This window comes from Homalodisca vitripennis, chromosome 3, assembly GCF_021130785.1.
Source record: "Homalodisca vitripennis isolate AUS2020 chromosome 3, UT_GWSS_2.1, whole genome shotgun sequence".
NCBI classification, from domain to species: domain Eukaryota; kingdom Metazoa; phylum Arthropoda; class Insecta; order Hemiptera; family Cicadellidae; genus Homalodisca; species Homalodisca vitripennis.
Window position 1 is genome coordinate 72,032,369 of NC_060209.1, and position 24,500 is coordinate 72,056,868.

Here is a 24,500-nt window from a genome sequence, read left to right on the forward strand (position 1 = left end):
AAATGAAGACTTAGGTTAGGAAAATGAGAAATTAAAAAAAAGAACTTCATGATTTACAAATTGCAAAAAGTAAGAGAGAGTTGGAATAGAAGTATAAAATAAAGGAACTGGAAGAGTATGATTCAAATGTAACAAAATCGTGAGGACACTGAAAAAATGATAGCGCAAATAAGAATTTTACAAGGAAAAAGTAAAAATAAACATGTTTAAAAAGGTGATATTTGCAGAATGAAAAAATAATTTAATTTATATATTACAATTTAAGCAACTAACAAATGATAAATCGATAATTGAAAAAATACTGTACTGTTTAAAAAATTAGATCAATATATACTTAGTGTAACTATGCCTAGAAATAATAATTATGTAATCCTCGCACTGGCGGCGGTGTCTGTTTCAGTACTGAAACACTTTTTTAGCCATTTGGAAGCTTTTTATTAAACTGTTATATACCTATCGAAATTCAACAGATATATAACTTATTATAAATCATTGTTTATAGAATATGTCAAGGAACAATAATAAATTTTTTATTTTATTTTAAAAGTCAGTGTTTGATAAGAATGTTTTTGAATTTTTTATAATTGTGCAATATCTTATCATATAATGTGTTTTTTAAATAAATTTCAAAATATAAGAAATCACAATTTTATATTTTGGCCTAAATTTAAAATATGGGTAGTTATAGATATGATATTAACAATTTAAATTTCAAATTTAATTAAATTACACAATCAACATACAACATTATTTTAGTGATTCTTTGTATAAAGCAGAATTATTTACCTTTTGTATATTCAAAATTAGTTTTGTTAATATATGATGTTTGTTTTGTTTATTATTTTTCTTTTATTATTGTTAGTATTTATAGAACCTTGTTTCTTTCTTGAAAAAGTCTAATTAGTCAAAATATAGAGAAGTTTTATATTTAATTTCTTCGTTTTTTTTCTGATGACTCCATATTTTTGTGTCAAAATAATACCCTAACTGAAATTTTGAAAAATTAAAAATTCATATAAGTAAAAATCTTTAAATAGCAACATGCATAATTTAAACTTTTTCATATCTCCAATGGTTTAAAAAAATAAGCAAAAATTTGCATTTTGTAAAGTGCTTCATGATGGAATCATTGATTCCAAAAGGTCTTGAAATAATAACATTAACATTGGAAAATTTGTATTCATTTACCAGTGATAGTAAAGCAAACATTTGTTAATTTTTCCAAGGTATTTTAATATAACCTTTGGCCTTTGATCTCCAAACTGAAGTTACTGAGTTCAAACATAAATTATTATCTTTTTATGCTTAGAGGAACTTGAAAGTACTAGTTTTTAAGATTAACATTTCAGTTTTAATTGTAGTCCTAGTTTTATTTTAGTTTGGATATTTTATGTAATTGTATAATTTGACTTTATTTTATTGTGCAAGGTGTGCTATATATTTACAAAGAATAAAAATATATATAATTTTATTAACCCAGTCTTAACTTGACTGAGATTTGAAATGCCAACAAGGTATCCTTGTGGTTCTTGAACCGTAGGAGTTAAATTCTCAGGAATAAAATGCTCCCGACCCTGCAATATGTGGTACCGCTGGATGTCGGAATATACTGGAGAGAACTCTTAAAAATGGACTACTACAGAAATTAATGTGTGGAAATGCAGTAACTGTAAAAGATTAGATCAAGACACCTCGAATTTTGACACTACAGCCAATGAAGCAGGCACTCATCAATCTTACTTCCTCGCAGATAAGCAACTATCAAGCACTTCCCACATCCTTAGAAAACGATGACCTTGAAACTTCACTTTTCTTAGCTGCTGAGGTAGGAAATGCCTTGCTGGCCGAAAATGGAAAACTAAAACAAGACCTAAATAATTTAAAACTCAAAAATGTCCAACTATCACAACAGATCATAGACCTAAAAAATATAGTGAAATTAAATATGAAATGAAAATTGAAGATTTGGAAAATGAAAAAGACACACTAATCAATAGAAATTTGGCCTTATCTGAAAATCGAAACCAAATTGAACATCAGCTCACCAAAGGGAAACAATTTCAAATAGAATTAGTCAAAACTTTTGATGAGCAGGACTGGGAGAAGGAACAAATTATTTTAAATTATGAAAAAGAAATTAAAAACCTTCAAGATGAACTAAAAAAACAGAAAACTAATTATGTTGGTCAAGTTTATGCAAACCAAGCCTTAACAACTGTAAAACACTCAGGAACGCAAACCGATACCTCAGGCAAGCACCCTATCACCCATGACTACACCCCTTCTTCTTGAGCTGACAAAAATGAAGGTCCACCAAGACCACATAGAACACCTTTTCAACTCTTTTCAAGAACAACTGAATGATATAAAAAGTAACCCAGCGACAGTGACCTCCGCTACTACAAAAAGGCTGAGTTATAGTTACTACAATTCCCCCAAAGTCACAAAAAAGAATGCAAGCCGAGGAAAAAATCGTTTCAGTGTATCTCTGCAAGTGGCAAAAGCTCAAGCAATCACACATCATAATGACAAGAAAGAAACTAAAGGGTCATACAATCAATCCACGGGGACGGTTCACTAAATCCAAATCACTACTGAAATTTCATCTACAACGGCAGTTGTCACATCTCCGCCAATCTCTGCGAAACTTCGAGATCCCAGTGAATGCATAGAAGAGTTTTTCAACAAACACATAGAACACTACAAAATAATAAACAAAAAATACTATGAGGGACAACTAATTGAAATAGGCAACTCGTGTTCGATTTTGGATATTTCAAAACACTACACTCTGAGCAACAACCAGGAAACTCAAACATCAAATTTGCAAATATCCTCGGATGATATGACATTTAATGCCCAACATAGCACATGCCACAGACAACTCTACTGATGGAGAGACATCTGCCACAGAAACAACAGCTAATACCAACACATGTAATTTTTTAAGCCTGCGACACAGAAAAGGAAAGAAATTCAATTCTGGAACATGACTTATCAAATAAAAAAACAACACAGAGACTTATAATCTTCCATCAAAACATAGACAGAGTAAGCAATAAAATTGAAAGACTAGAAAACTTATTGCATACAAAACCAGCCGACATAGTGGTCCTAACTGAGCACGGATTAAAGCAACAAACCATCAGTCATGTAAGGCTCAGTAATTATAGTAGTGTATGTGCATATGGTAGAACAGAACATATCAAAGGGGGTGTTGCTATATAAACACAATAAGCCTGCCAACAAAACTACCTCTCTTAACCTGGAAAAATACAGTGTAGAAATGGTATGTGAAGTAACTAGAATAACAATAAAAATAAGCAATAAAATAGACTTACATATACTGGGGTATTATAGACCACCAAATGCCAATATTGAGACAACACTCCAAGGTTTAGATGACACTATAACAGAAGTACATACAAACAACTCCTACATCATTATCACAGGAGATATCAATATTGATAACCTTACCAATAACAGAGAACGAGCTTCACTAAATAAACTGTTGGACTTACATGACCTTAGGAGACTTGCTCTGCCACCAACGAGAGTCACAGCCACTTCTAACTCCTCTCTTAACATTATCTGCACTAACCTCCCTCCAGGTAAACTAAATGAAGAAGTCTGTAACACTAGTCTCTCAGATTATACCGGTCAATACTGCACAACTGATCTTCCTAAAATACTTGACTACTCAACATTTTCAACATATAGGGATACAAGCTCAAAGAATCTAAACAACCTAAAACATCTCTTAGCCACAGAAACTTGGGAAAATGTGACACAATCAAACGACACTGATGACAATTTCCTTATCACCTTTACTACGGCCTTAGATGTTGTCTGTCCATTCAAAACCAAGAAACAACATCACTCTAAAAGGAATACATACCACAATGAAGAAGCCTTGAGCTTACGGAAGAAATTTATTAAAGCACAGGACAAGTTCAATGTCACAGGAAGAATAGAAGATAAGACTGAAGCAAACCGGAAGAAGAAAGCTTATGATCTAAAACTCAGAGTTTAGGAAGGAGGCCAATGCAGACTTTATAAACCAAACTAACAATAAAACCAAAGCAATATGGGAAATTATAAATAGAGAAAGAGCTGCTAAAAACCAAACAATACCAGGCCTGACTCATTTAAAAATTGATAAAGTACAAGAAAGAGACCCAAATAAAATCACTAACCACCTTAACACCTTCTTTGTTAATATTGCTGACAATACCCTAAAACAACAACAAATATCAAATAACAACATAGTATATAATCCACTGTACAACATAGAAATCATAATGACAGAGATGACCCCTACCACAGCAAAGGATATTAAATAAACAATCCACTCACTGTAAAACCAAGTAAAACCTCCTCTGGGTTGGACGAAATGTCTTCCAAAATCATAAAATTTTGCGAGGCTAAACTCTTAAGACCAATACACCACATCACTAACCCATCCTTTATGCAAGGCAGATTCCCGAAAAACCTAAAACTGGCCAAAATATATCCTAAATATAAACAAGGAAATAAAGACGAAGCCACAAACTACCGTCCCATCTCACTACAACTATAGACTGTATCTAAAGTAATAGAAAAAATAACTCTATCTAGACTCCTCACTCACCTGCAAGCTAATAATCTCCTGTCCAATAAACAGCATGGTTTCAGAAAAGGAATACTACATTAACTGCAATAATTGACCTTGTTGAATTTATTATAGACAACCTAGAAGAAGGCAACACCACCACCAGTATCTTTCTAGACCTGAGTAAAGCCTTCGACTGTCTTGGCCATAACCTAATCCTAGCCAAACTTCAATCTCTTGGCATTCAACAGTCAGCTCTGAAATGGTTTGAGAGTTACTTGAGTGAAAGATACCAAATTGTGGAGGTCAAACAGAGAAGAAATGGAGACACCTGCACTGTTAGGTCTGGAAGGCTACCAGTGACTCGAGGTGTTCCCCAAGGCTCCGTCCTAGGGCCAATCCTATATATTTTATTCATAAATGACTTGCCAACTTTCTTGGAAAACTACACAAATTCTATTATGTATGCAGACGATTCTGTTCTGCTATCTGCCCAAAAGGATGTTGAACAGCTGGAAACAAACTTCTACATCTCATTTAATATGGCCCAACAATATTGCAGATACAATGATCTAGTATCAAACTTAAAAATAAATTTAAAAAAAGATCATACTGTTCAGTAGTAGTTCTAACATTATCAAACTTTCAGCTTTATTTAGATTGATACAATGAAGTTTTTTTGCATGTCTGTGGGTTACAGTTATGCATCTCTGATTTTTGTGCTGCAGTACACCTTGTGTTTGTGCCAACATGGTAAGAGATAAATACAAAGTTTTAAACAATATTTTCACATTTTCAGATGATGGAGATGGTGTAGAAAACAAGAAGAAACATAGGAAATTACCAAACATAATTAGACAAAGTTCAACTCAAAGTACAATAACATCAAGTACTGAAAATCCTGATCAAAATCTTTCTTCCCTTCAGTTGGTGACTCTGAATATTGGTCCAGTTACAGGAACTAGTGGTAATCAACTATAAAAAATATAAACATGTTTGAAATCCATGTTTCTTTATTAAGATAATTTTTTTATTAATTAAGTAATAAAACAACGTTTTAAGAGTGATTATAAGATAAAATAATAACTTTGTTACAGTTGGCCATGGATTTAACCTATACAAGTATAGCTTTAATCAGTTATTTTGATAATAGATTAATAAAATTTTTCTGTGTTCTCATGTACACTGAAAACAAAAGTATGAAGAGTAAAACATTGTGTTTGCAGCTGCAATATTTTTAATTTTCTCTGTTTAATGTCAGTGAATGATAAATAATTTGCCACCGTAGTCAAAATTATCCGTCATCTTAAACTTTGTACAAACAATAGTTGTAATTGTGGACACATTTACCTGTATATTCATAAAGAGTAATATCATATAGATAACCTTTTTTTAGAAGTCAACAACTAGGAAATGAAATTATGATTTTAAATTATGGCATTTTACAACTTATCCAACTGCAGAGATTGTAAATTTAATATTATTGGAGGAGGTAGCTGTAAATGTATACTTTACAATTAATTACCAATATTCATTGTGTTTAAAATTGGTTACAAATAATACTGTAAACTGTTTGCAGATGGGACAGAATTGCTACCAAGTGATGTGCCTGAAGGCCTTATCAACTTACCATTAGCTGTTATCAATGATCTACAGATTGTATCTCAGAGCACCACAAGCCAACCTGTTTCTCCTATTGGGATGGCTGACAACCTGGATCTTCAACAGATTCCAGGTATCACCTCTATTTAATGTCTCAATTTATTATATTCGTATTGAGTTGTTTAAAAATAATAGATGCATTGAAAGATTAACTCATATGTGTTCATTGCTCCAATAATGGGGTAGCAGATAGCCTCCATAAAGTATCTGAAAGTCGTATTGTTCTCTAATGTGACATATAAGGTGGATAAGATAAAATGCCATTCTAAATAATGTTCACCGACTTATGATAATGAGTTTGGTGTCTGCAGAAAGTGCTGGTCTGGGATCAAATCTTGATGGTGCTTTAGTGAACTTTCCATTCACATTACCAGAGGGATTCCAATTGGCACTGAGTGACAGTTTGACTGAGAAATATGAAGGTGTTCCAGAGGAGAATTCAACCCTCATCAGTGTTAATGATCTTCAGGGAATTGACAGTAAGCATATATTTTAATCAATTGATCAAAATATTTCAGTTCTTACATTGATAAGAGCATGTCATCAAGATAAAGAAAGAAAAACAAAGCTTATGTCTTAATTGAAACTATCACAGTTTTTCTCTCAAAATACAAGTTTTAAAACATTTATACAATAATTTATAGGAGGCTTGGATGTTTTAACCCTTCCCGCGCTACGGCAATTTGGGACGCACCATACACAAACGCTACGTATACCTCAAAAACTTTTTTTCTATAAAGTCAACGCTAATGTTGTTTTTGGGTTTGTTACCATACAAAAAGACTTTTGGGGACGAAAAAGTATATTTTTTTAATTCGTGTAACTTATAAAACAATATAAATACAAAACATTTAACGAAATGTTGAACGAAATTTTACTATCATGTATAATATTATATTATATGTATATTATAGTTAAAATAAAATATTAATGGATATAAAAAGATCTAAAATTAGCCATCACGGTGATCAAGGTAACGCCAACGTGTGATACGTCTTGAAACACGTATCCGGTACGAGCATTAGGAGAATGATCACTAGATAATTTATTATTTGCAAATAAATTTGTTTCTCTGCAAATAAGATCAATTATTTCTGCGTTGAAAAATAGGCTGAAATAATCAATTGGCTCAGACTCGGAGTCAAATGTTGATGGTAGAACGGGCCCTTTGTTTACATTGTATATTGGAAATGCCTTACTAGGCCCTGGGTCATTGACCGAGACATTAGCCCAAGGGCCTGCTGTGTTTTGAGCTTGGTCTGGATGAATATGTTGTGTGCGTCCTCAGCCGCGAGCAGGTCTTCATCGAATAGGTAGTGGCTGGGCGGCAGCTGCTGTGTGCCGGGGCGCGACTGGTGTGGGGGGTGGTGGTGTACCAGGTGCAGGGAGCGGCGCAGTGTCAAGGTCACATTGTGGTGTGGCGCCAGAGTCAGGGCGTGGCACGGTGACTGGATTACGCATCGCCGTCGGTGCAGTTGATGTACTAGGCTGAGGATCTTCACTGAATGGTGAAACGTCTGTTGTATCAACCTCCATTCCAGTCTCATCATCACTATCCTCTCCAATATTATTTATCAATATGTCGTCCCTGTCCAAGTCACTATCAAAAGCTTCATCATTCATATTACTGCTAAATGAAGTATTTAGAGCATGGAGTACAAAGTCTTGAAAATCTGGGTCGTCTGGGTTTTCCATTTTACAGAGAAGTACACTGATAAAAATATCAAATAAATCTAACCCAAAACAATACACTAATACTATAAAAACGAAACGCACATTCATAAAAATATAATATAATAATAAAAAACCAATTTGACAACGTACGCACAACAGTTTCACTCGCAGTCAGCGAACGAACTGAACCGGCGAGTTAGTTCGTCAGTAGCGCTAGCGTTTGGCAAAACAGGCAGTGGCATTGGTAGTGCGCCACCATTTTGCAGCTTGGAGAATAACCGGGAGGCGGGGACATCACTATTACTGTGTTTTTCTATTGAGGGATATATGCTCCAGCAGCTGCTGCATTCCAAAGGCAAAAATGGGAACTACTTACTTACAAAAATAAACTCAATGTTTAAAAGCGAGTATATTTGTCAACAGCGTTTGTAGCAAAGTAAAAATTGGCGGTTATATTCGTCAACAGCGCGCGAAGGGTTAATTGGCTGAGCTTTAGTGAAGCCTATCGCACTAGGTGGAATAATTCCATTTCTGTCTGTATGTCTGTCTTTCCGCACTATACCTCGAAAATAACTGACCTATAGACTTAATATTGTGCATGAAGCTTCGTGTCTATATGAGGAACACTGAGTTTGATGATGGTGGATGTCATTCCATGAGATTTGGCTGAGCGTTAGTGAAGCCTATCGCACTGGGTGGAATAATTCCATTTCTGTCTGTATGTCTGTCTTTCCGCACTATACCTCGAAAATAACTGACCTATAGACTTAATATTGTGCATGAAGCTTCGTGTCTATATGAGGAACACTGAGTTTGATGATGGTGGATGTCATTCCATGAGATTTGGCTGAGCGTTAGTGAATATTTTTACATTGGTGTTATGGGTAACCATGATGGCAGCGAAAAAATATCAGAATAAATAAATTTGTAAACAAACTTAATACACTAATAATAGATACAAACATGTAACATAAAACATTTAGCCTAACACCCCAACACACATATCATTTTATATTAACTTGGTTGTCTGAACTTTTATTATTTAAATACTGATACGAAACCCAAAATGTAGAAGCTAAATCTTGAATTAAAATCAGTCTATTTACAGATGATAGCTGATCAATATGATGATTGATGACAGTATGCAAATTACCGATTGCCAAAACGTGCATTTGTAGTTCTTTGTGTATAAAAAAAATATTTTGAAACATACAGTAACAAAATAATGCAATGTGTAAGTAATATTTTAATTTGAAGTCCGTATTTTCTGTCTGCATTTGAGAACACCAGCATGTCTGTTGGTTCTAGTTCCTCGCGGTAGACAGGCAATCGCAAATTTTATTTTTATTTATGCATTGTACTTTTTGTAGTTGTACATAAATAGTTTCTCTTTAAATAAATAAATAAATATATATGTATTCTGGAAGCTCGTTTTACAAGCTACCATTTTTATGGTTTAAAAGGAGAAGGTATAGGATATGAATTTTAGTTTTAAAAGTATATTAATTTCCATAAATCTCTGTAAATTCCTATCAAGTAGCGTGGCTTGTTTATCCCAAAAATCAAAATTAAAAGTATATTTCGGATGAGAGTATTTGTTTTATTTATGTGTTGTACTGAACAGACCTTGTGTACCGGCAAAATTGTTGTCTCATACCGAAAGTTCGTGCACCGCAGACCTCTGTAATGACCCACAATGCTGAAGTGCAGGCTGCCCCACGGTAGCACTCTGTTGGTAATTGTTGTCTCATACCGAAAGTTCGTGTACCGCAGACCTCTGTAATGACCCGCAATGCTGAAGTGCAGGCTGCCCCACGGTAGCACTCTGTTGGTAATTGTTGTCTCATACCGAAAGTTCGTGCACCGCAGACCTCTGTAATGACCCGCAATGCTGAAGTGCAGGCTGCCCCACGGTAGCACTCTGTTGGTAATTGTTGTCTCATACCGAAAGTTCGTGCACCGCAGACCTCTGTAATGACCCGCAATGCTGAAGTGCAGGCTGCCTCACGGTAGCACTCTGTTGGTAATTGTTGTCTCATACCGAAAGTTCGTGCACCGCAGACCTCTGTAATGACCCGCAATGCTGAAGTGCAGGCTGCCCCACGGTAGCACTCTGTTGGTAATTGTTGTCTCATACCGAAAGTTCGTGCACCGCAGACCTCTGTAATGACCCGCAATTCTGAAGTGCAGGCTGCCCTACGGTAGAACTCTGTTGGTAATTGTCTGTTCTCTTTATTTTTCCAGATTGAATACATGTTCAAAACATCAGAGAAATCAGAAATCAGAAACTCTTTATTATAAAATTTCTTAGAGAAATGTATAGCGTCAGTTTACAGTGGATACATACAATTCAAATTGTATACAAAAATAATGTCACTCTTGAATGTCTTTCCAGTGCACATATTCATCTAGGGTGTAGAAGGGTCTTGATGTCAGCCAGTCATTCAGCGATGCCTTCAGCTTCATTCCTTTAAGAGCTTTTAGTTCTTGTGGTAATATGTTGTACAGCTTCTTGCCAGCATATGACGGTTTTCTTTCATACAGTGTAAGATGGTGGGCTGGTAGTGAGTAGTTTGCAGGATGTCGGGTGTAGTAGTCGTGGTGGTCAGCAGCTCGAGGTAGGTTCTTCCCATCAACATACAGTATAACCTCCCGAATATAGAGGGCAATCACTGTCATGATTTTTAGGTTCTTAAAGGCTTCTTTACAGATGTCTCTGGGGCCCAGGCAGTTAAGAATCCTTATCGCTTTTTTCTGAAGTCGCAGTAGTTGTTGAAGGTTCTCTTCTTGAGTTGTTCCTCCCCAGGCGGCTATCCAGTATCGAATATGAGTTAAAAATATTGCAAAGTAAGTAGTCTTTGCTGTTGGGGTGTTACTGATTGTTTTTATTCGCTTCAAGATATAAAGACTGGTATTTAATTTCTTACATAGCTTGTCAATATGTTGTGTCCATGACATTTTTTCATTGATAATTACTCCCAGAAATTTGGTGTGTGGCTTTACATCAACATCTGGTAGGGCTGGTACCTGGTTTCGCTTTCTACCAAATGCTAGCTGGTTAGTCTTAGACATATTAACTACCAAGTTGTTGTAGTGGCAGTACTGGTATGCCATGTTCAATGAGGTGTATGAGCATACCGCTAGCTGTTCAGTAGAGTTTTCTGAAGAGAGAAGGGTTGTATCATCTGCATACATGAGCGTATGACAGAGACTGTCCAAATATTTAAACATGTTGTTTGTAAAAAGGATAAACAATACAGGGCCAAGGACAGATCCTTGTGGTACACCTCTACTTATAGGGAGTGGTTTTGATCTTACATTATGGATCTGTCCTCTTTCCGTGTGTCTAACTTCGACCAGTTGGCTGCGTTGTTCCAGGTAGCTCTTGAGTCAGTTAAGGGCAGTACCTCTAATGCCCAGATTTTCAAGTTTGTTTAAAATGAGAGAGTGGCCAAAGCAATCAAACGCCTTACTGAAGTCGAGCATAATGCCTGTAACTAGCTTTCCTGTCTCCAGATGGTCAATTATAAACTCTGCTAGCTCAATGATTGCAGTAATAGTAGATCGCCCTTTTAAGAAACCATGTTGACTTGCTGTTAGTAGCTTATGTTGTTCACAGTACTCCATCAGTCTTTTTAGCACAACCCGTTCAATCACTTTGAAAAAGTTGAAAGTAGCGAGATAGGCCTGAAGTTACTTGCTTGCGTTGGACTTCCATTTTTTAACTTAGGGTACACCTTAGCTAATTTTAAGGCTGATGGGAATACCCCTGATGTTAAGGACATATTGGTTATAAAAGCCATAGGTGGTGTAAGTATATTACTGCATTGATTTTCTTAGCTTGGATGATATGCCATCTACTCCTGCTGATGTTTTGGGTTTGAAGCTCTTGATTATGCTTTGAATTTCTTCTGTATTTGTGTCCAGCAGGTGTGTGAGGTGGCAGTTTACAGGAGATGCTTGAAATGTATTTTTATTATTGCCATGCTATCTATTAATGTCAAGTGTATTGTCTGCTATGTTGATAAAGAATTTATTTAAATGTTCTGCAATTATGTTTGGGTTGCTTCTTTCTTTACCATTAATTTCTAGTTTCAGTTCCGGTTTCTTCTGATTATCATCACTTCTTTGGAAATTTATTATCTGCCATATAGCTTTAGATTTGTTTTCTGATTTATTTACATACTCTGCAGATGCTTGTTGCCTTAGCATTTTCAGTCGGAGGTCATAATTTTTCTTAGCTTTAGCTGCTGCTGTCTTATCTTGGTCATTACCTGTGAGCTTATGTTTACTGAGACAATTAAGGTATTCTGTCTTGAGATTAATGGCTTCTTTATCTGAAAATTTGTGTTTTGAGGTTTTCTTGAGCTTAATTCTTACCAGCGGACAAGTAGCATCCAAAGCCATTGTAAGTGTTGCTGAGAAGCTGTTGTATGCATCATCAGTATTTGAGGCATTGTACACTCCATTCCAGTCTTCATTTTCCAGCAGAGGTCTTAATGTACTGAGTTTTCTTCTTTGAAATGTATCTGTATAATACTGTTGGACGATGTGGTGCATCTTTTAAACTGTGCCGTGGTTACCTGGGCTGTATGGTCAGATATACCCGCTTCAATAACTGCTGTTTTCAATTTGTCATGTTTGAGGTTTGTGCATACACAGTCTGTAGAGGTCGAAGATTGAGGAGTTATTCTTGTGGCTCTTGTGGTAGGAAGCAAAAGTCTAGACAGATTGTGTCTGTTTAGTCTCTCATTCAAAATAAAGTTGTCCCGGCTGTGTGGCTTTAAGCTGTCTACATTTATATCACCCATCATGATCAAGGAATAGTTCTCTGCCCTTGTTTCTTCTAAAACGTTGGAAATTACATCAAGAGCTTCCTCAAGTTTTCCATTGGGTGGCCTGTAGATACCTACAACAAAGAGATGTTCCTTTCCTTGAGAGATTTTTACCATAGCTATTTCACAAGTCAATTCTGCGCAGTAGTGTGTAATATACACTGGTATAGCACTTCCTTCACATTGCTCCGCTACGTAAATGGCCACTCCCCCTTTCCTGTGTAGTACTCGACTAAAATCAGTCTTAAGGGCGAATCCAGGAATTATTGTGTTCTTTAGCAAGTCATCCTTCAGTCCATGTTCAGTAAAAATAACTATATCCGGCTGTGTGGTTTCAAGGAAATGAATTATCTTGTCCGTTTTGTTCTGTATTTCCCGAACATTTTGATGAAGGATTTTTATTAAGTTTTTTAGAGATTTGATCTTGTGCGTAGGAATATTTTGGTTCTGTACCGCTGTTTCTTGTACTGAGTCTGCTCGAAAAAACTATGAGGGAAGAAAGCAGTGGAGGGACTTGTGGGTTCGTTCGTGGTTTGTTGGTTATTTGAGCTTGAATCTATTTCTAATGTCTCTGTACTGATTTGTCCTATCTCTGCGGGAATGTTTTGGGATGTTCTTTTGTGTGTTTCTGAAATTTTTTCACAGTTGGCAATGTTTTTTGTAAAAAATTCTTCCAATGTTTCACCATCTTCTAGTTTGTGGGCTGTACAAGGAGGTTGCCTATTGAAAGTAACTGTGGTCACGGTTTCTCTCTGGTATTCCCTATCTTGGCAAGTTTTAGATGCCCGTAGCTGCCTTTGACTCTCTCTAGCCAGCACTGTGCATTCTTGTCTGGGGATGGTCTGTTTTTGTATTGAGTGAGACACTGAAAACATTATTTTTTGTCCCAGTACTTGTTTTTCTCCTAAGAGGTAAGCTGTGCTGCCTTGACCTATTCTGTGCCACTTGAGGGGGAAGTGTAGAATCTGTTCTTGGTTCGATTGCGAAGGATTTTATCACTAACTCCACCTGGTCAAGTTTAGTTTCTATCTCAGTTAATTCAATCACTATAGGGGTGAGCTTTGTGACTGTTTAGAAGTTTCAGTTGCCTAAGAGTCAGTTTGTGTATAAGAATCCTTGTGAGTTTTATATGTAACTTCTTGACTTTCAAGTTTCTTTTGCAACATAAGAATGGTCTTTTCTTGTTGGTCTATCTTTTTTAAATGATTGTCAATGAGTTGTCCTAATTTAAGATCGTGGTCTTCAAAAATAGCCTGTGCTTCTTGACGAAGTGTTTTCTCCTTGCCAAGCTGTTCTTGTGATTCTGCAAACTGCTGCAGCAGGATTTCGATTCTCCCAATGTATTTTCCTTCATTGATTTCTATTTCCTCTAATTTCCCTTCCACTATTGCTAATTTAGTTTCAAGCTTGAATTTTTCTCCTTTTAGAATTTTATTTTCTTCTAGCAAAGCTGTCCCTATTTTAGCAGCCATTAATAGTTTATGTTCTTCTTTATTAGAATCTTCTAGAAAATTATTTTCGATAAGGCTGCTTTCGAGTTCTGTAATTGAGTTGTTCAAGGTGACTGGGCTAGTTAGGGGAATAGCGTCGGTTTTTTGAGCTAATAGGCAGGGATTGATAACTTCACTGCACTTTGTGCATTGCCATTTTTCAATTACATGTGGAGCCCACTTTTTAAGATCTTTTTCCTTTATTTTCTCGCATCCGCTATGATACCATGTTTGGCAAGGTCCAGTGCATTTTATGCCAGAGAATTTTACACCGATTTCACATATGCCACAGGTATATTTTGAAGGCATTTTAGAACTTTCTTCCTGACTCTTCTATGTTAAATTAGTCGTAAATTGTCATTATTTCATTCTTAAGTGTATCATTAATTACAAAAAGGTCAGGAAGGAAAGTTATTAGGCATGCACATTGTTATGTCGACACAAAGATAAAACTAATGAGTTTATAATAGGTGATAGCGATGAATTGTCACAGAATGTCTTGCTTATTGCTACTTTGCTAACCACAGCAGCTTCATGGCATTTCCTGTAAATACAGCTGGTGATGATAAATCTTCACCTCTCCACTCTGTGTAAAGGTTAAGTACAGTACTACAGTTGTTAATTTGGATTGAAAATAGACTAGAAAATCGGAAATTTTCAAACGGGAAAACCGGGAATTTGAAAAGAAGTTTTGAGTAGTCACCCTAATAGTCTTGCTGATTAGTCTTGATAATCTAATGTCTTGTAGACAGCGTGAGCATCATTACTAGTTTACTGAATATTTTGAAAGGTCTTTCTTTAGTTTTGTCAAATAATTTTTTTGCAAATATGCTATAGATTGTGGTTGTGTGTAGAAGATGAAGAATCAGCTGAATGCACTCTCTATTATGTAGCGCTACTGATCTGTTCTTTTCTCATCTGTTTTTACAAAAGCAACTAGTGTTGCATTTTATGGTTTTGAATGTGTATACTATTATTTGCTGTTATAAAGAAAAGTTTACTATCATCCGAATTCAATTGTTATTTACTTGAGAGTGCTAGTGAGTGTAAATATTTAATATTACAATACTTTATGAAATAATATATTATACAAGTTGTCTCGGAACTCTACAACCTTTTCAGGTATTATTCTTGGATTATAGACGAACCAAAATATCATATTCAAAATTTTGAAAACTCAATAAATTACCCAATCATTCACCATTTTGTAAGTTTCACTTATCTATTTTTAATTTGCAAATGGCTTGCTGTAATAAATTAATATGTTACACATAATTTTAACCTGAAAGCTTAATTACAGTAAAAATAGTGATTTTTAAAGGCTTTATTTTCAAAATGGTGCCTTCTTAATATTTAAATGTAAAATACCTTATAAATGACATATAATAAAAAAGTTGGTGTTATGGTATTCTAGTTAGATAATTTAATTACAAATCCAAAGATACCAAGTTTTAGAAAATCAGTTGAGAAATAAGGGAAATAATTACATTTTAAAAAGCCAATGCAATCACTCCTCAGAACTTAGGTATGCAGACTATGTAGTCCTCATAAGAAGCACAAATATTCCTGAAGAACTGGAAATAAATGCACACATAATGTTTAACATGGCACTTGAATACTGTCATTTTAATAATCTGTCTATAAACATACGAAAAAGTGCACATCTTTTCTTTGTACAGAAGGAACCTAAAATTACTGAAATACCTGGACCTAACAGAACTGTAAAAGCCAAGTACCTGTGTGTCCTCATTGACTCAAATCTGCCATGGAACCATCATGTGAACTAGGTGTTTGCTAAGTTCAGTACCAGCATATTCATTATAAAAATATTCAAATCTATCACAGGAAAACAGAGTGTACATCAAATTGCATATCTTGCTGAACTCCATCTTCAATACATGTATGAGTTTAAGAAAATACATTTTTGTCATAGCATGCAACAATTAATATTTTAATTTGTTTATGTGCACTTTCCAGCTTATTGGACAATGCATAAAGAATCTAAGTTGATTTAATTTTTCTATGAGAAAATTTATGCACTGAAGTAAAGGCTGTTAATCAGTGTATCATGTTGTAGAACACTGTTTAAAATTAGATAGACTGTTATGGTAATTTTATTTTTCTACTTGCTCTATCACAAGAAAATGTGTGTACTAGGTAATGGCTGTTAATCAGTGTATCATGTTATAGAACACTGTTAAAATTAGATAGACTGTTATGGTAATTTTATTTTTCTACTTGCTCTATCACAAGAAAATGTGTGTACTAGGTAATGGCTGTTAATCAGTGTATCATGTTATAGAACACTGTTAAAATTAGATAGATTGTTATGGTAATTTTATTTTTCTACTTGGTCTATCACAAGAAAATTTGTGCACTTAGGTAATGGATGTGAATCAGTGTATCATGTTACAGAACACTGTTCATATTTAGACAGAATGTTATGGTAATATTATTTTCTTACTTGATCTATCACAAGAAAGTTTGTGCACTGAGGTAATGGCTGTTAATCAGTGTATCATGTTATAGAACACTGTTTATACGAGGGTCGTCCACAAAGTAACCTCCGTTTTGAAATAGAAAATAAACCAGTTGAGATACAAAAAGTTTATTATATAAACTACAGCTTTTCTCTACTTTTCTACATATTCATCATACAAATTCAAGCACTTATCATATCTTTTCACAGTTTTTGAAATTCCGTCTTTAAAAAAATCTGCCGCCTGAGAACGTAGCCAACCTGTCCCAGCGTTTTGAAGCTCTTCATCACTCGCAAACCTCTGAGATGCAAGCCACCGTTTCATGTATGGGAAAAGATGGAAATACTGGGAGCCAAGTAGGGGGGGTGGTCAAAAACGTCCCATTTGAACTTTTCCAAAAGTTCTGTTGTTCTTTGAGCTGTACGAGGGCGGGCGTTGTCATGGACAAACACAACACCAGATGTCAGAAGACTACGACACTTGTTTTGAATCGCTCGTTGTAGCCGTTTTAAGGTTTCACAGTAAGCTGCAGCTGTAATGGTCGTACCATGCTCCATAAATTCAACGAGCAAGATGCCCTTAGCATCCCATAAAACTGTAGCCATCAATTTTATCGCTGAGCGAGCTTTCTTTGGCTTGCTTGACGAAGCGGTATGACCTCATTGCATTGACTGTTGTTTTGTTTTGGCATTCACAGAGGCTACCCAAGTCTCATCTCCTGTAACGATTCTGTTCAAAAATGTTTCACCTTCAACGTCATACCGAGTAAGAAAGTCTATGGCAGAACTCATTCTTTTCATTTTGTGATCATCGGTGGGCACTTTTGGAATCCAATGAGCACAAAACTTGTGATAGCCTAGTTTACCTGTCACTATCTCATGCACAAGATTTCGAGTAATTTCAGGAAGATGATCTGAAAGTTCCGAGATTGTGAAGCGACGGTTTTCACGAATTTTCTCATCCACTTTGTTCACCAAATCATCACTGACGAGAGATGGCCTACCACTCCGGTCTTCATCGTGAACGTTCGTTCTTCCATTTTTAAAAAAACGAACCCATTGACGGACTACACCTTCGCTCATAATGTTTGGGCCATACACCGCACTCAATTCATGATGAATTTCATTCAGCTGCTGTGTAACTTTTCGACCACAGAAATCTTATTACACCATGCACTTCACACTTGGCGGGATTTTCTATCACAACGCTCATGTTTTTACGTTGTAACTAGAGAACGCGCGATCGCACGATGCTCTCCCTTGCACAGCTAGAAGCATACTGAACGGCTGCACACGCCGATGTCAGAATGGCGGCGCTACCCCCACTACTTATCGCGCCATGCCCAAACGGCGGTTACTTTATGGACAACCCTCGTATTTAGACAGAATGTTATGGTAATATTATTTTTCTACTTGATCTATCACAAGACAATTTGTGCACTGAGGTAATGGCTGTTAATCAGTGTATAATTTTACAGAACACAGTTAATATTCAGGCAGAATGTTATGGTAATATTAATTTTTTACTTGATCTATAACAAGAAAATGTGTGCACTGAGGTAAAATGTATTTAGACAGAATGTTATGGTAATATTATTTTTTCAGGTACAAGTGCCTTTGTCTTGACTGATGGTTCTATTGTGCAGCCTAATCTGCCCACAGAAAATAATGTGCTTTTCTACATCATTGGAGAAACGGAATCTAATTTGTTATAACATTTCATTTGTTAATAATTTACTTCAACTCATCTGTTTTCTGTATATGGCGTTTCTGTCATAATTATATCTATTTATTAATATTCTGTTTTAAAGAAATTTGTTGTAAGTGAATTTTATAGGTAATATGGTGTATAAAAATTGATATCATTGAGGAAATGGAATATTTCTTTATATAACTTCAATAACTTATATTAAAGTTGTTTGAGGTGTATGGCAGACTCTTTTTAATATTTTGACAATAAGGTATAAAAGCTGCTTAAACACCATTAATTTTATTGCTATAGCTAACAATGGTCATTTTGAACATTCTTAGGGAAAATTGTATTTTGTTATACAAAGAGGCATCTATATTATATTAATTGGTTCATAAAACATATATATTGATTAAAAGTAAGTGGCATGGCTGGAAACATTAAAACTGAAAAAATGGTTTTATGTAAAAAAGATATGTAATTTCTTTTTTATACAAAATAAAACTGAAAATATTTTTTATAGGGAATTTCTTTATTTATTTTTGTATTTAGTTGTAATAAATTGTGAAAAATCTAACAAAATTATGTAACATTTTTGAGCTTTAAAAAAATATATTTGGTATATATTTCATAATTACAGTTATATTTACTGCTTTCTTAGTGCAGAATAGCTATGTTTGCTACACTGTTTTGAAAATAAAAAATCATTATTTATATTTTGTTTTAAAATATATAACATGTTTTATATATATAACATGTTTTATATTTTATGTATATAATATAAAATACATGGTTGTAAAAATTCATTAAAACTTTTCTATAATAAGTAATTTAATTAATAAAAAAAAAGTAATTAATTAATAGGACAAAAAGTGTTAGTTGTGTTTTTTAAGAAAATATGCTAGATCTTGCTAGACGCTGGTAAATTTTAATAATATGCTATCACATTACATAAATATTAAAATATACTGTTCATAAATATCAGATGCCCTGGCAAAGAAAACAAATATTTATGAATATCTATTATAAATATACATGCTCTTATACAACGGAGAACACTTCATTTTAAAGGTGTATTTCCTTCAAAGTGTTATATATGCTAAGTATAATGTCAATATTTCTGAAAAACATGAAAAAAACAATGTTTTTACACAAATTAAAAAAGTTTGTTAAAATAATAACTTTGGTGTTCCTTGAATCTTTATTGTACTAATTGTTAAAACAGTTTGTGCAATCATAGATTGTTATTAGTGGATTTTTTAAATAACAATATTTTTTATAAATACGCTTTGTATTTTTTTAATTGATCTTGTATTTATCATATACTTTAAAATGTTGGTTTAGACGAGGTTTATAGTTGCCTAATTCTCTAAGTTATGTTTTAAGCTGTCCTACTAACAGGATTTTGATACCAAGGGTACTTATTGCTTATATACTGGGGTGTTTTCTATCACAGAATAAATATTTGTGTATTGTATAATTTTATTTACTGAATATATAGATTACATTCATTGTAAAGTCTTGTGTATGTATATTTCATATTAACATGTTCACTGCATTATTCCATGGTAAGTGCGATTTAATTTTCAATTATGAACTTAATTTTTCCTAACACCTTTAATATTCTATTAATCTGACTTTAAAAATATAAACAAATTTTATTATTAATTTTCATGAAATTGTGTATACATTGTATCTTGTGTGTTTAATTAGTTAAAATATTTATCTTTATTTAAAAAGTATTCAAAATTTTTAATTATTTTGTCAGTAAAGGTATGTTACAATATTTCAACTGTATGTACAATGTAAGTTTTATTCAAAGAGTAATAATTGATGGTATGATTGATAAGCAACTACTTATATTTTACAAACTTAGATAAATTCTTTAAAAAAATTCTGTTCTCTTTTCTTTATTATTAATACGTAACATCAATAACTGCATATCTTGTCTATTTTTATTAATAATTTTAATATGTCCAGAAATGCACGAATTGGAAACAATACATAGCCCTAATGTTCCATATCCTCAACAAAACCGATCATGTGAACCATGTTAATATTTGTTCTAAAGTTGTTGATAACAATGTGTGTGATGTTGTGAATAACTTCTCACAGAAAAAATGCAATAAGAATGCTAATTTACAATTGATTTGCAGAATTGAACTTGTTAATGTGTTACAATGCTGTAAATAAGTTAGGTATAATTCACATTTTACAAATGAATATGTGTTATTCAGCACTCTGATTTGTTATGTTTACTTGAGCATGTACATTTTTAACTATCTGTGATATCTCATTGGACTAATGTTTAGAGTAGTTTTTTTACTCATACTAATCTAAATTTAAAATGTATTAAATATCTTAGATTTTATGAGTAATTATTATGATTGTATTTTATAAAGATACTATTATTTTACTAAGGAAAAAATTACCAAATTGTTTTTGTTAATCCAGTTATCTTTTAGTACTGGTTTAATATAAAATGTATTTTATCTTTATGTTATTATATATTTGAAATTTAATTTTGTTTTCATATATATAGCATATAATTTAAAAAAATTAAGAGTTCCTTGTTTTAGTGTGTGTGCTGATTTAGAATCTCGTAGTTTATATTTTTTTGGTAACATTCTTTATAATAAAAACTTTAACAAAGCATTTGAGTATTTTTAACCATAATGTTTTGAAATATATATATATATATATATATATATATATATATATATATATATATATATATATATATATATATATAATTCTAATTTGGGTTTGTGATAAAAATATTTGTAGTAAAAAGGTTTATCCTAAATAAATGAGTAAAACAATAGAGAGACATTGGTTAGGTCATATAAAAAATATATTATAATTGAAAATTACTGAGTGTGAACGAAATCTAATTTCAGTCTATTGATCATTTATAAACATTGTAGACCTTGTGTGTGTGGGTTTTAAGTTTCAATTAGGGATATCATAAATTGAATTTCTCTCTTGATTGAAGCTTTGATATGTCGCTGATTCTCCATCACTTTATTTCACAAAATCCTCCCTCAGGTTCAAAGTTTTTGTAAGACCTTTGACTTTACAAAAGAATAGACCTAGTGATCATATGAGGGTTGTTTGGTAGAAACTCTGCAGAGTAAAGATAGTTTTATGCGGCTGTTTGTAGATAGCACTAATGTACTAAAACTTGCTTATATATGTAATCCATTTATATTTTCTGATAATGAGCTCAATTTAATTTTGTGAATAAAATTGGAATGTTGGACAGTTTTGTTACTGTCAGAGTTCACTCAATACAACATTTAATATTTTTCAGTAACATATTTATAATTATTGTTTCTGTTGTTTGCTGCTAGGCAGCATGAAACCTGAAGGTTACAAAGTAGCAACAAATTTTAGTATTGGATGCCATATCTCCATATATAAAAGACAAAACCTTCACTCACTCAGTTATCTCTAATTCTCCAACTTCCCGTATCTCAGTAAGTTGAAATTTGGCACACGTATGCTTCTTGACTTAAATAGAAAAACTAAAGCAATTTCTTGAAGTTAAACCACTTGTATGCGTTGAGGTGTAGCTGCAACCCTAGAAGAACTATATTTTTCTTTTTTAATTTTCAACAATGAAATTAAAAACACATATGCCTCATATTCTCAACAAAAAAGGAAAATATTTTTCCACTCTTCAAAGCAAAGTATACACAATTTTTTTGGGAACAATAATGCTAAGCCCGGTAGGACACTGGGTTTGTCTGGAAAGTAATAGGACTGAGTCGATTTCAAAATATGTATTGAGCCAATCGTTACAATTCTTCAAAAACATTAAAAATAGGCTCCTTTTGCGTCGATGCAGCGCTGCCAGCGCGATTTCCAAGCATTGAAGGCGTCGTCACAGAAGGCATTTTCCGGAATAGCTTTGAGAGCCACAGTGCATGCTGCTTGGATCCCCTCTGTCGTCTCAAAATGCTTGCCTTTTATTGGCCTTTTCAGGCGAGGAAACAAAAAAAAGTCCGGGGGGGCACATCTGGGCTGTAGGGCGGCTGCAGAAGCGTTGGGATGTCGGCCTTGGTCAGGTAGCTGTTCACTAGAAAGGCGGTGTGAGCTGGGGTGTTGTCGTAGTGCAACTTCCAGTCGGCTGTGATGTCTTGTCGGACCGGATTAACCCTTCTTTTGAGTCTCTTGAGCACTTCCACGTAAAACTTGGCGTTGATGGTTTGTCCAGGATGAACAAATTCATGGTGAACGATGCCTTTGATGTCAAAAAAGACAATGAGCATCGTTTTCACTTTGGATTTGCTCGATTCTTCCCTTTTTTGGACTAGGAGACGCCGGCGTGTGCCACTCAGAAGATAGCCTCTTTGTCTCGGGATCATACTAAAAAATCCACGACTCGTCACATGTGATTACGTTATTTAAAAATTGGGGGTCACTTTCACACATGTTCAAATTTTCTTGTCACACTTCCACTCGCCACAATTTCTGGTCATCAGTGAGCACTTTTGGGACCATCTTTGTGCACACCTTGGGCATGTTTAAATGCTCCGTCACAATGTCATGAACCACAGATTTTGGTAAATTTAACATCTGGGCAATTAAACGAATAATTGTCAAACAATGACGACGGTCTGAGTTCAGAACTTTGCGCATATGAGTCACATTGTCAGTGTTTGTCGAAGGTCTTCCAGCACGGTCTTCATCAGCGACCTCTTCCCGGCCCTCCAAAAGGCGTGGTGCCACCGAAACACACCACTCCTCTCTAAAGCAACATCTGGGTAAGCCTGCTAGATCATATCAGATGTCTCTGTCACAGATTTACTGAGTTTCACAGTGAATTTAATCACGTACCTCTGCTCTAACGAACACTGCATTTTCGGCTTGCACCACTCACAGAATCACGTCACACGAAAATGCCTGTCCTGACTCTCCAGGTGCTCGGAGACGCTTGTTCGTTAGCTAGGAACGCCCTCTACTGAATCCAGTTGGTGCGCGTATGCTTCAAAGTACAGTTGCGGCGAAAGAAAATCAGTCCTATTACTTCCGGACAAACCCTGTACCTTATACTGAAGAAGATAGAAAGCATAAAGTAGACACTTTTTGACTAAAGCAGGCTTTTCAAACTGAGTATGTATATACTTTTTGATTGTGACAACAAGGCAAACTCTACTATGGCGTGTGGAATATAATTTGTATTTTAACAAGAAGAGCGTCTTCACGTTCTAAACCTGAAATGAGAATGAGTGACCAGGATGATATTTTTAATCTCTTAAAAATAATTCTGAAATAATATGTAGGTTACCTTATAAACATGTACTTCCAAAACAAATTTATCATAGGACTCTATTGTATTAGATCCGAAGTGCTTCCACTAAAATTACTATGGAATTATTATTCCTCCACTCTAACCTAAAATAGTTCATTACTGAAGTTGTCGGAGATTTCATTGGTACTCATAAAAACTGTATCACTCTCCAATTTTAGGGGCTCAAAATCTAGCCAAAACATTGCTCTTTAAACTTAAAGTGCATATATTCTGAAATAAGTTAGAAGATTTGAATATCTCCAGTGAGCATAATTTATTTCCAAGACTGTTTATCATGCTATTTAAAAAGGACATGCCTGTTTCGTTACCTGCCTGTCTTCTTATATACTGTTACATAACTAAAGGCAAATTTAAGACAAATTTGAAGACTAATTTTTGTTGTCACTTATCATTTACAGTATTTAATGATCAACTCAATTTTGTTGCATGCATATGAGTAGAAAATTTGTATACACTAAAACAATTTAATGATAAAGATAATTAGAAAAGTGTATGTATGGTTATACAGTTAACAGATAATTGTTGTAATTTTTTACAATATTTATAAATTTTCTCACAAAGTTAAATGGTTTTAGAAACTTTTGTTGAAAATTACAATAATAAATCTGTATAATCAAAGAACTATTTACTTAACTAAACATTACAGTAAACGATTCATTACATTCAAAATCAACATCTGAGCATGAAACGCTAAGTTCTTGATAAGCAACATTTAATGCACTGGTTTTAGTGGTTTCAATCAGAGGAGTGTTTGAATGGGCC

General features: G+C 34.2%; 1 protein-coding gene across 2 annotated transcripts in view; it reads left to right on the forward strand.

Moving 5' to 3' along the window:
* The window catches only part of LOC124357058 (PR domain zinc finger protein 15-like), an 84,646-nt gene extending 65,762 nt beyond the window's left edge, over window positions 1-18,884 (forward strand). Inside the window, exons 17-20 of one of the 2 annotated variants that reach the window (XM_046808459.1) lie at window positions 5,391-5,558; window positions 6,171-6,326; window positions 6,565-6,732; window positions 18,337-18,884. In XM_046808459.1, the coding sequence (XP_046664415.1) occupies window positions 5,391-5,558; window positions 6,171-6,326; window positions 6,565-6,732; window positions 18,337-18,446 (602 nt within the window). In that variant the 3' untranslated portion in view covers window positions 18,447-18,884. The remainder of the gene's footprint in view (window positions 1-5,390; window positions 5,559-6,170; window positions 6,327-6,564; window positions 6,733-18,336) is intronic. The other variant, XM_046808460.1, reaches the window with a different exon arrangement.
* The last annotated feature ends 5,616 nt before the right edge of the window (window positions 18,885-24,500 follow it).